Source organism: Cebus imitator, unplaced genomic scaffold, assembly GCF_001604975.1.
Source record: "Cebus imitator isolate Cc_AM_T3 unplaced genomic scaffold, Cebus_imitator-1.0 Scaffold128, whole genome shotgun sequence".
NCBI classification, from domain to species: Eukaryota; Metazoa; Chordata; class Mammalia; order Primates; family Cebidae; genus Cebus; species Cebus imitator.
Window position 1 is genome coordinate 1255227 of NW_016107443.1, and position 15134 is coordinate 1270360.

At 39.9% G+C, this 15134-nt stretch overlaps 1 protein-coding gene across 3 annotated transcripts in view; it reads left to right on the forward strand.

Annotated features, from left to right (window-relative positions):
- The window catches only part of CDKL5 (cyclin dependent kinase like 5), a 213136-nt gene that overhangs the window by 180381 nt on the left and 17621 nt on the right, over window positions 1-15134 (forward strand). The window contains exons 17-19 of one of the 3 annotated variants that reach the window (XM_017540632.2): window positions 2293-2415; window positions 3541-3660; window positions 6618-13641. In XM_017540632.2, coding sequence (XP_017396121.2) covers window positions 2293-2415; window positions 3541-3660; window positions 6618-7004 — 630 coding nt within the window. In that variant the 3' untranslated portion in view covers window positions 7005-13641. Of the gene's footprint in view, window positions 1-2292; window positions 2416-3540; window positions 3661-6617; window positions 13642-15134 lie in introns of those variants that run through there. The other 2 variants (XM_037742797.1, XM_037742796.1) reach the window with 2 other exon arrangements.

Here is a 15134-nt window from a genome sequence, read left to right on the forward strand (position 1 = left end):
GTTTTAAATTATAGTGATAGGCTTTTAGTACGGATTTTGTATTCTGGCTTTTAACAGTTTATCTACATGCACAGAATATGTTCGTTACTACAAAAACTTTATTATCTTGAATCCTAATGGCTGTATAATGTTTCTGAAGTATTCATTTTTAAAAACTTCCTATATTTTTAACTGAAGCTTACTTTTAAAGTGTCAAGTCAAAATGCCACTCAGATTCTACTACGTTTGTTACTTAGACTGGGTGAACAATTAGACCTGATTCAACCTAGGAATACTTAAAATATTGAAAGTGTTAATAAATTTGTATCATTGTCTGTAGAACATGTTTCTCTATTGTGAGAAATAAACTTTGGCTACCTCCTGACCACTGGTATTTTTATTTTGTGGTTTTTGTTCTAAACCACAGGTCTCCAGCCATGGTGGGGTGATTAAGTGGTAAGAAGTAGGAAAGATGAAGGAATTGAAGGTGTTTTTGTATATAGATTTAGATTTTGATATCTGCTGTAGAGCAACATTAAACCTAAAGTCCCTGGCTCACTCTGGCACAAGTAGAGTATACATGTTGACTTTACTATTCAGAATTTAGTTAAATTTTAGGCATTTTAGTAGTATAGATTAGAAGTAAAAAGAAAAATATTCTCTAACATCCTCTCCACTTAAACTTTTTATTAGGCTTTCATAAGTTTCCTTTTTGATATATAAAGTAACTGCAGAATGTCTCTGCATAGGCTATAATGCCTTAAGCCTAACCAACCAAAAGTTGTTTGTACCTCTGCATCTTTTAATTAAATGAAAAATAAAATTTAAGGGCTTTGGGATTTCCAAAGAGCGCTCAGTACAGCCTTCCAAACCTCAGACTCCTAAGCCTGACATTGAGTTAACTCTGCCTTCTTTGAATGAGCATGTAAATAGTTAATTATTTTTTTACTTTCTAGAACTCAGCAAAAATAAACTAAATAGAATAAGCTTCAAAAGATTTAAGGCATTGTGGCCTTTGCATAAGATCCTAAAAGAATAAAAATCTGATGCCCAGTGTACATAGAGACTTGTGACGTGTTTAAGCTGAGGTGGATTCTAAATCTAGTTGAATGTTTTTATTTGCTAGTATAGGAACTGAGCCCAAGCAAGTCTTGGGCTTGCTTAGAAGCCCAAAATTACATGATCACTTGGGAGAACTAGGACTGGGCTCTCCTAAATACCAAGTCCAGGCTCAGTTTATTACCATGGACCCGCCTCCCTAGAGAGCCTCTAGGATCTCTTCTCTGGCCTCTTTAGCAATTCAAGTTAAACTCTTCCTCAGGGTTCCTTGTCATTGGAACAGGAAAATTTATGGGATGTTTTACTCAAATCTCTTTTTATACACACCCTTAAAAGATGACCTGAATACCTGAATACCTTCACATACATTCTGGTTCTCTGACAATTGAGATATCCAAAACAGGGAAAAGTCGTGCCAAAAAAATAATTCTGTATTGTAAAGGTGCCTGCTTCGACTCAAGTAAATCTGGAAGCTGCCTTGGGAAATCTGGCTTCAGTTACATATCCAGAGTTACATAAGCCCTCAGAGCATATGGTGACTTTGCCAACTTGGTAATTGTATCCTAGTTAGTTAGTATCTCAACTTGTGATGATGCTTCCATTTAAATATTGAAATTTCTGTTTCTTCCCTTTGAAAACCAGTATTCTGAATTATGCTAGATGTTTTCTGTTGGGTAAATATTTCTCGCAGTATAGAACAAGGCCTCTTACTTAACATTAGTATCCCACCACAGTGATCAATACCTCTTCCTAGTGATGTTTTCTGGCTTAAAAGTTGACCAAATTCGAAAGGGTTTCCAGTATGTTGGGGTATTTTTTTCTCCTAATAGGCAAATTACATAGTAGAATTTTTACTTACTGAAGTCCTCTCTAGCAATTAGGAGAAGATTGAAGTGTATCAGTAGCTCTTTAGCACAATTATTTATAGTCATATTTCTGATAATAAGTAAAATTATTTAATATTTTATAAGCTTAATGTGAGTAGGTATGTCTAGGTCTCTCAGCATTCCTACTAGAGGTATTGATCATGATCTCATGTTATATACTTAGAAGAAGTTTGTGCTTGTCTTGAATTTGCATTATTGACATCTTCACGTTCAGGTGAGAACTAACACAGAACCTCTATACATGCACAGCACCGAGATTCTGTCAAGGACTGTTAATATTTAGCAATTTGAGGGCTTCCAAGGGCTAGGAGTTTCAATAAAAGCACTTTTTTTTTTGCAATTAGTTTATTTGTATCTTATATTGCAGACAGATTCCACCAACGGGGAGAATCCAAGCATCAAGAAATCCCTCTTTCCTCTTTTTAATTCAAAGAATCATTTAAAGCATAGTTCTTCTTTGAAAAAGCTTCCTGTAGTCACTCCACCCATGGTACCCGTTTTTATGTATGGTAGCCCTGAAAACTGCTCCAGTAAACTTGTTTTACTGATGACAACAGCATGTCTTATTTTCATGAGGTCATATTCTCTTTATGCTAGTTAAGTACGTGAGCCAGTTCCATAAATTCACTGGGATATAAATTTGTTGCCATTCTTCTGAATCAGTTAGGAAGTTGAAGCATAAATTCTGTGAAGCAAACAAACTAGTGAAAGGCTAGTTTGTCTTGTGTGATTAGCCAATTATTGGCAGATAACATTTATAAAAGCCTGTATTTTATGTAAGGAATTCTATTAAATTTACAGTTAACAAATGTCTTTGCATTTGACTCACAGTTTGTTAACACTTAATTGGCAATTTGTCTTTTTGAAGCCAAGTCGAATTGACCAAATTGAATGAGGTAACAGGCTCCATGAAAAAACAGCTTGTTTCCTTGCCTGGCTTGAGCTTTTGCTGGTCACTTAGTTTAAAACCAGGGCTTTTGCTTGGCATTCGACATTACTCTTCTCTGTTCACCAAAACTGGTGAATAGACCAATTGCATTCATCTGGAACTTGTGGCACAAATTTCCAGCATTTTCTTAGTACATAATGCTAGATCCAGATTTACCAGACAATGGTTTGGGAATATGATCTAAACCATACTTTCTCACTTTGCTATCCTTGAAAGCCTACCAGACTTCTTTGGCACTACCAAGTACATTGTTTGGATCATTTTCCCAGCAGGAAAAAAAATTGTTTTATTGAACTGGTTCATAACCTAACTGCAATATGGAATGAGGATACGACAGCAATTCCTGGTACAACCCAATTTAACTGCTCTCTCTTACAGCGTCTAAAACTAACAGCATGGGAATGCTTTAAGGGTTGAGGTTTAACAAAGCTGCATGACATCTGCCAATTTTTCCTAATGCAGGGAAAATTATTAAGAGGGCAGAAGAATTTAACTAGCATCACTTGCATTGTGAACATTGGGAGAGATTGGGGTTCTTTTTTTACTGGGTTATTTGAGTTTTGGTTTGGTTTGCTTTTTAGTTTGGTTCTTCTCTTGGGTGTGGTTACATATCTTAATTAGGCTTGTTAGTGGACTTATTGAATGCTTGTCCATATTTCGCTCTAGGTACCCAATTCCGACAGCCCTGATCTTCTAACGTTGCAGAAATCCATTCATTCTACTAGCACTCCAAGCAGCAGACCAAAGGAGTGGCGCCCCGAGAAGATCTCAGATCTACAGACCCAAGTAAGTAGATCCTGCACTACTCCTAGACTCTCCAACTCTGCACTAACTGTCCTGAGGAATTGGGAGGGCATGGTAGAGGAAACTTAACCTCTCAATGTTACAGTAAGGCTAAGCGCCTCCTCAAAATAGACCCTCAGTTATAGCCAGATGCATCTTGTGAGCCAGAATGAATCTTGCTTCAATGACCTATGTTCTACTGGGAAAAATGCAAGCTCCCTTTAGCCTTCACCTAGCTGGAGGCAATTGAAGATGTAGTACCAGCCCACAAATACAGCCCAGGAAAGAGATGAACTGTGCTAAAGAACCATAATTCATGGTAAAAAGTGAAGCATGCCATAACATTTCAGGCAGGATGAGCAGAGATGGTGGGAAGATTATGGTTTCATTAAAAGTAGTAGCGTACAAATTGAAAGGTATGATAAGTTTTCTTGAAAGAATATTTTAACTCCTGAAATCTATGCTATTTTTGACAGGAAACAGGTAAACAGTTGCATTAGGAACTACATAGTAGACTGTACTATGTAGTTACATTTATCTTCCATAGTGGAGGAATAAGCAGAAACTGAATCAGTAAATTTTTCAGGTATCTGAGGTTTATCTCCTTTAAACAACTATTTTGGTTGGGAATTTTATAATATTATATCTTTTCAGTATCCCATAATGAGCATTTTGGTTTTTGATATTGAGTATTTTATAAATCCTTTATTCTTCTGCACTATAATTTCTGACAATCCTCCAAAGCTTTTGAAGCTATAGGATTACTTATGTCTATGATTTCTTGTGTCACAGATTTCTGTGATTGGGGAGGGGACTACTTTGTTGTTGAGATAGGGTCTCACTCCCATTGCCCAGGCTAGAATGCAGTGGCACAAACTCAGTTCACTGCATCGTTGACCTCCCTGTGCTTAGGCAATCCTCCCACCTCAGCATCCCAAGTAGCTGGGACTACAGATGTGTGCCACCACACCTGGCTAATTTTTTGAATTTTTAGTAGAGACGGGGTTTCGCCATGTTGCCCAGGCTGTCTCCAACTCCTGGGCTCGAGCGATCCACCTGCTTCTGCCTCGCAAAGTGCTAGAATTACAGGCATGAGCCACTGTGCCCAACCTCTGTTTACTCTTTTGTAACCGTAAGCTGTTGCATAGAACTGCTCACAGAAGTTCCCCATATTCCCATTCTATTTGCCCCAACCATTCATATATTCTGCTTCTAACATAATATAAGCGGGGGGTGGTGGAAGCATAGAGAACCAGATATCCAAGTTTATTGGATATATATCCAAACTATGGAGACAAGCCTCTGCTTCTTTGTTCCCAATTTAAAAAAAANAATAGAGAGCTTTAGAACTTTCTTTGTGAAACCATTTCTTTTGCCAAGAAGCTCTTGATCACTCAGGCTTCATCACTCAGGCTGGAGTGCAGTGGCAAGATTATGGCTTACTGCAGCCTTGACCTCCTGGGCTCAAGCCATTCTCCCACCTCAGTCTCCAGAGTAACTGAAACAACAGGCACACACCACCATCCATGGCTAGTTTTTTGTTTTTGTAGAGATGGGGTCTTGCCTGGTTGCCCTGGCTAGAAGCTATTTTCAAGTAACTTTATTTCTCTTGCTGAATGCAGATTATTGTAATTGCTTGATAGCTACATGTGGTCAAGGCTATAATAATCACCAGGAGTTTCATTGTGTTATACAATTTAATTATTTTTAAAAAGCCACTTTTGAGCACTTAGAGTGTACAGTGTACTGTGCTGTCTTCTCTAGGGAGCACAAAGCTTTCTTGGAGAGACTTCGGAATGAAGATGGAGAATACTTTCCCCTAAAACAATATCTGCTTGAGTCAGTTCTGAAGCCATTTACCTTGGGTTTCAGTGCTTAGTTCCTTCAGATCTTGTAGATTGTCAATATTTTATTCAAACTTTGCTGAGCCCTTAAATGCATGTCCCTTATACCATGACACTTACAGCAAAGGTACTCTGAGGATTGGCCCCAGAGGGGTCCCAAGGCTAGGGTTGTAGCCCAAGTGGCTGAGTCCAGCAGTCATGATTGGCTGTGAATTTCCAAGTGCTTGCCATGTCTCTTCTGAGATCAAGGAAGAGGAGATTGAGCCGTCCTTCAACGTTGAGGAGCATGAGGCTCAGGAGTTGGCCAGTGAGCAGACCGCTACGAGGCTCCTGCCCTCTGCCCTGAAGTCAGTCTCCCTACATGATGCTGTACCTGGGGGTGTCCAGCTACACAGTAGACAGGCAGGCAGGGTGGACCACTGCAAGCCCATGTTAGCAATTGAAGGTCTCCTGTGAATGAATTCTTTAGATAGTTATATTGGGGTTTTGCATGTTGCTCTGTGCTTTGCATTTTTAATGCCCAAATGTTACCCTCCCCCTCTCAAAACAAAAAGTGCAGCAAGGGAGCATTTGAATTTTGCAATATCGAGAGAGGTAAGTCAGGGAGATAAGAACAGAAAGGGTTATACAACTTGTAGCCGAGTATGTTGCTAACTAAAACATTCCATATTTTCACCTTGTCTTGCTGCTAGGTATGGCTGTGTACCTAAGTTGTAGCTGGTAAAATACAAGTGGAAGCATTGTGTGGAGCCTTTGGGAAGTCTTCTCAAAACAGAGAAGCATACACTTTCTTTTGCTCTTTCTCCTTCCTGCTGGTTGAAGCATGAGATCCCCTGGTTAGAGATAGGATGCAACCAGGTAAATGAGCCTGGGCGTTTGACTGGCTGGTGTACCAGCTCTGTATGTCTTGTCTAGATTTCTAGGTTTTTCCATTAAAGACTAATACAATCTTGTTTGAAGAAAACCAGAAGCACAGATATGGCTGGACTGTCTCCACCTCGCACAAGCTTGCCCTTCCTGGCCACGCCCAGTCACCTCAGATCTAAGCCCCCTTCCCTCCCAGCCTTATGGTCGCTCTAACTTGAATCCCGTGTGTATTCTCATCCTTGCTTTCAGAGCCAGCCATTAAAATCACTGCGCAAGTTGTTACATCTGTCTTCCACCTCGAATCACCCGGCTTCCTCAGATCCCCGCTTCCAGCCCTTAACAGCTCAACAAACCAAAAATTCCTTCTCAGAAATTCGGATTCACCCCTTGAGCCAGGCCTCTGGCGGGAGCAGCAACATCCGGCAGGAGCCAGCACCGAAGGGCAGGCCAGCCCTCCAGCTGCCAGGTCAGATGGATCCTGGTTGGCACGTGTCCTCTGTGACCAGGAGTGCCACAGAGGGCCCTTCCTACTCTGAACAGCTGGGTGCCAAGAGTGGGCCAAATGGGCACCCCTATAACAGAACAAATCGATCACGAATGCCAAATCTGAATGATTTAAAAGAGACAGCCTTGTAATTTGTGCTGGTGTGGGGAGGGGTGGGCAGGCAAGCGAGTGGGGAGGGGTGGGGAAGGGTGGGCTGGGCTTGGGGCATGGGCCGGGCCAGGTGGTGAGCCAATATTTTCAGCTTTATGAAGGTGTGTGCAATATGCATGTGTGGGGCTGTCGAGCTCCTTGCGGCCACAAACGCTAGTCAGGGATCTTAGAGCCACAGGAGTTCCTTAGGGATCGCCACTCCCCACAGGTCTGTGTGAGAATGGATAGAGTGTGCCATTGAGGAAGAAGAAATTCTTTCCAGTTTCTCCCCCTTACATTCCAGCTTTAGTGCAATCTCTGTTGAACTTGGGAACGCCAGGATGTGTCCTGGCACTGCAAGGGATAGGAAAGTCGTGTTGACCGATGCCCTTACTACATATTTTTTTCTGCCTAGACTAAATGTGGGGTTTATTGTAATCTAAGAGTATCCCTTTGAAGGGTTAGCAGATGAACTGTATGTCTTAAATTGTTTTCTAAACTTCCATATTTGATAGGATTTGTAACATTTATTTATAATTAATATTGTACTGTTATAATCATATCTTTTATGTTATAATGTAAAGTTATTTTGAGCTGTTTGAAACATTGTGAAGCAGTGGGACAGCTACGGTAGTTTCTATAAAAACTAAACAGTAACATTTATATATTGCATCAGGAGTATTTTATTCTATATATAAATATATATATGGTAAATATCTGTTTTATAAATATATTCATTTAAAGAAAGTATCGTTATGACACTATCTGCCATATTTTTATACATTTGTGATATGAAGTGAGTATTATACTTCTAATAAAGGGAGTTGAATTGTGGCTACATGTGACTGTAACAGTATGAACTTTGCTCAACTTTTAGGCCCCAGCAGTAGCCTCTAGACATGATCCTTGGTAGCAGACAAAGTGCAGCATCTCTTTCCAAACCTGCAGGGGAGAAAGTAATTGGCCAGTGAGAATTCCAGCAGGCCTGGTTTCCGTCCTCACACTCTTGGTTCCTGTTTGTGTCCAGGGACATTACTTGCACACAGGGGAGAATAGATTGAGGTGTTACTCATGGGTCTTTGTAGAGAGAATGTGCTCTTCCACTTAGCATTAGTGTAGAGCATAGACCAAAGATTTGCCAGTGAACATTCCTTGTTGTGAGGTCATAAGAGGTACCTGTCTGCAGATCTTGCAAACCAGCTCTATGCTCCTGAATACTGTCCACTGTCCTGGAGACTCTTGGCTGATGGGGTGTGAGATATACGTGTGGCATTTCTATTTCTGAATGCTTTTTTTGCTATTGCTCTCTCCAGTACCATATTTAAAAGGCTCCTGGAGTGATTCCAGAGAGAGAAAAAATTGCTGTATCCATTTTTTTCTTCCTGGGGCTGTCCATTTATGACAAGATTTTCATGCACACCTGTTACATACACACTCCCATCAGAACAGGACCTATCTTCCCCTCATCTGATCTCTTTCAGCTCCCATGTTACTCCTGAGTATCATCAAATTTGGCCATCAAGTGTTACCCTCCCATGCCTCTGGGCCATCCTTGAGGGAAATCACCTCAGCACCATCATCTATCAGTAGTAGTAGATTTTTGGAAGTAGTCTCTTAGCAATAATACTTTTAAAGGTCCCTCCCACCCCTCAAAGAGATAACGTCTCATATTTATTACTTGTCCTCAAATTCTGAGTGTCAGCCCCTGAATCAAGTCAGCTATAATCGAAATGTGCTGTTACTGTTAACCCTCCCCCCAGATTTTGAGCATCATAGCTCTGATGATTATGAAGATTATAAAGACTAAGGTCCTAGTTTCCTTGAAGCTTAAATTGTGCATATATTGCATTTTTATATAAATACTATAATGTGTATTGATTATATAGATAAGTTATTTTAAGGTGCTTTTTATTTAATTCTAATAAGTATAATAGGCACTAAAATGAAACTCGACTGGGTACTATTACTGAAACAATTTGACTCAAATCAATAGTTTTGCATGCTCTTTAGTTCTTTTTCTGTCTTACTTCTTTTACCAGTTCAGTGGGTAGCTCTGAGTTCTGGCTTTTCCCAGGCAGCTGCTTGATGATACAAGTGAGGTGGATCATCAGCAGTTTTGCCTGGACACTAATGACTCTAAAAGGGTGTGTATTTAACTCTTCTTTTTCATATTAGATCTCTACCTTGTATTCCCCCTTGCAAACCAGAAACTACACTTTTTTCTCTGGAAAGACTTCTCACTGTGCTATGCGCTTAGGAACTGCACGGTCCCGTTGCCATGCTGTGGCATTTGAGACTCGTTGTCACCTAGGGGCTGGTTTCCCATGTTGTCATCCTTGCTAACACTGGGATCTCAGATGTTTGCAGAACATTTCTATTCATAGTGGTTCTTCAAAGAAGGGCTAGCATTTTTGCCTTCGTACCTAGAGCAAAGTAAACCTAATTGCTGAAGAATCAATACGTACTTTTTGTACATTCCCAGATTTGAGCCAGAAAATACCTACAGATATCTACAAATGTTTTCAACCAGTGTTTGAGGTAGCTCTTTAATCCTCTTCTCAGCTTTTGTCTGTTCTGACTTTTCATCCAATAAGCTGTAAGTGAACTACAATCTGCATTTCTAGCATACAATTCTCTTCCTGCTCACGGAGGTGGGGGACGATAAAGTTTTCTCGCAGACATTATGGGCCCTCTCTTAGCTTTTAACTGTTGTTTTCCCCTCTTGTTGATGAAGAATTATTGACATCACAAAGATTGCCATCCGTGATAGAAAGGACTTGATTTAAAGTCAGAAAATTGTGCCATTTCTTTAGGAAGGGGAATTTATGACATCCATGTCCTATTATTGGCCCTAACTTCCTAAAGAAGAAAAAGGGTGAATGAAAGCTTATGTTACTTTTATGAAAGTATCACTGATTTCCTTTGGAAAAGAAACTCTGCTTCACTGTTTTTCTACCTTTATTTCTCTGCCGTCCTCGTTTTTCTTCTCTGAAAGTTCTAAATAAACTTTAACTGAACCTTGTTTGGTCTTGCTCTAAAATTTAGCCTCTTTCTAGAGCCCAAGACCGAAAGGGAGTGCTTCATGCTGAGGGGCTCAAGTGAGCTGACTCTACAGCAGTGGTTCTCAACTAGGGGCAGATTTGCCCCCAGGGACATATTTGGCAATGTCTGGGGGCATTGGGTTGTCACAGCTGGGGGTGATGGTATGCTATTGGCATCTAGTGAGTAGAGGCCAGGGGTGCTGCTAAACATCCTGCCATGTCCAGGACAGCCCCCCAAACAAACAGTGGTCCAGCCCCAGGCACCACTAGTGCTGAGGTTGAGAAACCCTGCCCTACACCATCCAAGCCTACCAGTCTGCAGAGCTTGGCTCTGTCCTTGTTCTGTTCAGGCTGCAGTACTGCAGGTATGAATTCTTCAATATCACATTCTCTTAAGAGTCTTCTACCACTGTTCCTGAATCCTTGGAATCCTGTTGTTCGTTTCCATTGTCTTGGGCCTGCTAAAAGGTGCATACTTTGGGAGGAGACCAGAGTTACTTTATAGGTGTTGGAGAACTTAAATTCTAGGTTAGCATCCTTAGAAAATCTTTCATAGAGCCACGAGGCTTATATTTAGAAGCAAGCAACAGCCTGGCAGATTGGCATGATTTTTACCAACTGCTCAAAGGCATCCATGGCTTTTAGCTGTGTCTCCCAAAAGAAAATGTCTTTGTTTTTTATTCAAGTCATTTAATAGCTCTTTACATATATTAGCATATGGCAGACCAATTAGAAGCAAAAAAGTCTGTATTGGTGGTTGTGATGTGGCTGTTATAGAAGTATTTGTGCTGTATGCTTTGGTTAAATCTGTTTTAAAACATGCTTTAAGATTCACCTTACGCAGTTGTACTTTACTTCTAAGCTCAGAGCTATGCTGGTCAGTCTCTAGTCATGCCGTGTATTATAAAGTATGTTGTGGTTGTAGAGTTAGCCAGTTTAGCATGTTCCTAATCTGAAAATTAGTGGACTATACTAGGAAATGCTATCCCATTTTCCCTTTCCAGCCCCTCTTAGTTAAGATCATAGTATCCTCACTTCTTAAACTAGTCTTTAGAGTAAATAAGGAAAAAAGCCATTTATTTTCTTCTAGCCATGTATTATTGAGAATGACTCATAGTGTACAGCTTTTTTCAAAGGCCAGAGGATTACTTTTCAAGTGTGTAGAAAGATCTGTCCATTTCTGTTCACCTAGGACCTGGTGGTGACTGAACTCTTTCAGCAAGGGCAGTGGCTCAGTGTGATTCAGTGCTGGAGCTCGGCTGGGACTCAGTAAATCTGCACGTTCTCTGCTGGTCAGAACATATTTCCTGGAGAGCATTGCTTTTCTGCCTAGAAGTTTGTTACCTCCTGCATGATAGTGGGATATTGAGCTCTGTGTGGGTTCTAAGATCCACAGACTGATACTTTTGTGAACTTGGAATGCGGTAGGGTACACTGAACCAAGTCAGAAAATAGTGAGATATTTCCTTGCCTCCTTCAGTTCATCACTAAGAAAGTGTGTAGGCAGAGAAAACTTATTTATAGTTTAAACAAACCACAATTCTGGTTTTGTTTTTTTTTTTTTGAAAGGGGACATAGTACAAAGGTACAAAAAAAAAGATAGTACAAAGGTTTTAAGTGTCCTGTCACGAATTCCCAGGGCCAGAATCTCACCAGAAAGTCCTCTCAGACTTAAAAGCCTGGCTTACAAAAATAACCAGAAACCAAACTTGTAAGCAGTTATGATTTCTTCCTTTTGCTTCTTGACCAACTGAGATACAGAATATCTTGAGGTCTGGTTCAGCCGATGAAAAATTCTGTCTCTGAAACGATGAGTAAGAAACCATGCAAGAAAATGAAATCCCTCATCTATCTGCATACATGTGATGTGGGAGAAGTGGGGTGGCTAGGAAACTCTGAGCCTGCTGCCCCCTTTGATTCTATCTTTTCTTTGTGAATTGAATGTACTATACAAATGGTAGGCTTTCGTGTGAGCCAGTTACTACATGAATCTTCATTTCCCACAGTGGTTTGTTCATTCATCAGCGTTAGGCTTGGTCTTGGCTCCACTTTCTCCTCTCCGGGCACTGACCCCACCTTTCTGTGTACTTACTGTAGGCTATTAAATATGATCATGACCTGCCTTGCATTTTCATTCATCCACTGTTTACTCCCAAATTTAAGGGAAGTTTGTCTCATTTTGCCAGAAAAAAATTGTAATAGTTGGCACGCTGGATTTGTAGGACCAGGAAAACTGCAGCCGTGAAACTAGTTTCACTTCCAAGGCCCTTCATTTCCCACAAGGTTAAGCTCTCGAAACCCCATTTGATCCTTGGGTCCTATTTTGATCCTCCTTTGGAATCTGAAAATCAGTCTCCATGTTGTATGCAGATTAGAAGTTGCCTTGTTCGTTATTCTTCCAACACAGAGTATCAGGGAGAAAGAGGCCTTATCTGTTCCTCCATCCCCTCTGTTTTGACAGACTGCTAAGAATTCCTCAGGACTTCCTTTGGTTGGGGATTTTACTTTCCCAAAAGTCTGATCTGATTTCTTTCAGGTGTAGACAGCTTGTCCTAGTCCTCTGCTTCAGGTCTAATCAGAAGAAACCCAGGAATAGAAAAGGTAAATGCCTTGACTTTTGTCTCTGTTGTGGGGACTAAAGTGTTTATTGCCAGAATTGTCAAAAGCTCCAGTTTGAACTCTGTAGAGTTTCATGGAAAAACAAAACGAAAAGATGCTTACCCTCCCGGAGAATGTGTAAGTTCTCTAGCACGGCTTAGGTTTTCCAAAATGGAAAGCAAAGCTTGCAGAGACCTGTTTTCTCTAGAGATACACAGTTGATTCTGGCCCTCAGTCTGTTTCCCTCCCCTTGTTTACTCTTTGGTCACCGATAGAGTCAGGCTAGAGGGGTAATACGGTGATTAAAAGAAGTAAATTCTCACTGTAAACTTGGATTGATTAACAAAAACAAACCAAACAAAATCATTGCCCCAAATTTCTATCTCCAAGAATTGCTTTGTGCCATTTTGAATTCAGGTAGTTATTCTGTATATACTTAGCTAACTATTCAGAGTTTCTTCAGTCTCTTGTAAGCTTGAAGGTGGTATCTCAGAAGACACAGGGCAGGGTGACATTGAGACCCTGTTCATTCTTAAAAATAGGGATAAGCCACAACGATGTGACATCTAGTATGTGGTAGATGAAGATTCATTGGAAATTCTTAATTGCACAGACTTTATAATCCATTATATAAAGTGTAATTCCATACTTTTTACTGTGGCAAGGGTATGATGTGATTGTTAATCTTTTTAATTTTTGAATCCAAAATGAATTTAAAGTGTTGAATACTTAAATCCTCACAAGTGAATTATGAACCATTTGTAAGGTGTTTCTATAACTCTTTGTATCATGTGTTGGTACATCTTATCAAGTTTTTTCTGGCATGTAATTCCATTCTAAACTTATGTAAAATTTCTATTGTTGCTGTAAATATTACACAAATATCTACTCCGTGATAACCTTCATTATCAGCATGAAATGGTTAATTTTTACTGAGCACAATGTATTTTTGAATGGATCTTCCCAAATGTCTTTAATAAAATGCAGATTTTGCACTGACTGATGTGACTGCCAGGCCGTCCCAATCTTGAGCACTGTGGTCCTTCCACGTTTAACTGCGTTTTAGTTCCTTCTTGGGAAGAAAGAATGCATTCAAATTCAAATGAGGGATGATGGGCCTTTGAGGTTGGAAGCAAAATAGCAAAACATTAAAAGAAACACAACAAAACCTGCAAGTGTTGATTAAAGACAGAACAAATTGTCCCCAAAGAAATTAATGTAAAACAAGGCAAATCCTGTAACTTAACAATGTTGATCTTTGTTTTCCTATTTATAAAGCTTTTTTCCCCTTATGGCATTTTGAAAACTTTGGTTTCTTTTATACTTGAGTGTTGTCACCTTTGCACGTCGCTAGATACTCATGTGGTAGTTTGAGGAGGATGGGAAGAGAGGCCGATCTTGTGCTAGGTGCTATGGAGAAAGCAAAGATGGACAGCGTAATAAGGGTTTTTTCATTCTAGAGGAGAAGTGGGCAAGCTTTTTCTTTAAAAGGCCAGATGATGAATACTGGGGGCTCTGTGGCCCATCAGGTTCCTGTCACCACTACTCAGCTCTGCCTTTGTAGTGCAGAAGCTGCATAGATGATATGTAAATCGGCGAGTGTGGCTGTGGTCCCATAAAACTTTACGTATAGACACAGGCCATAGTTTACTAACTCCTGTGTTAGGCCCTCAGTTTCATCATTTAGGGTAAGACCAACCAAGTACATGTTCAATCAGGAGAGAAAGAACTTAAATTTTGTGCTAACATATATAAAATATTCTCCAGTTTTCTTTGTCTTTCTAAACAAAGGGTAGAAGCTAAAAGTCAGTGCTTTCCGTTCTTAAAAGTACTGTGTCAATCAGTTTTTCACTCTGTCTCCTTAAGTGACATGGAAACTTATGGCCTGTGCTTTAAACTATACACTTAACAAGACTGAATCAAAGTATTTGGTGCTTACACTTTTTAATGTTCATAGCACTTACTATGGCCAGGCACAATGCCCAAGTGTTTTGCTTTTATTATTATTTTTTTTTTTCACAACAACCCAGTGAAACAGGTACTATTATTATCCCCTTTTTGTAAATGAGGAAACAGATTTCCATACTTGACATTAACTTGCCCAAGGTCACCCAGTTTGGAAGTGGCAAGGCCAGGATTTGAAGCCGAATATGTTAATTGTAAAGCCCATATACCCTTCAAAGTCACTGCATCTCCATGTATGGAAACTGACATGGAGCATAACGGTGGTCATGGTCAGTATTGTTTCTCTTTAGTAATTCAGGTTTATTCAAGTAACTCCACATTTCAAATTTCAAAAACAGTTTCCAACACAGAGTATATTAAGAACTTTGCCTAAAGTTTACTCTAGGTGCAGAAATAAAGACAACTTAGTCAAGTGAAGGAAAGGGTAACAGAAATGGCTATCTACACTGATGGAATAAGTATACTAATTAGAGCAGGCAATAAGTCCCCACAATGTATAACATATTCATTTTTTTTTTTTTTTTTTTT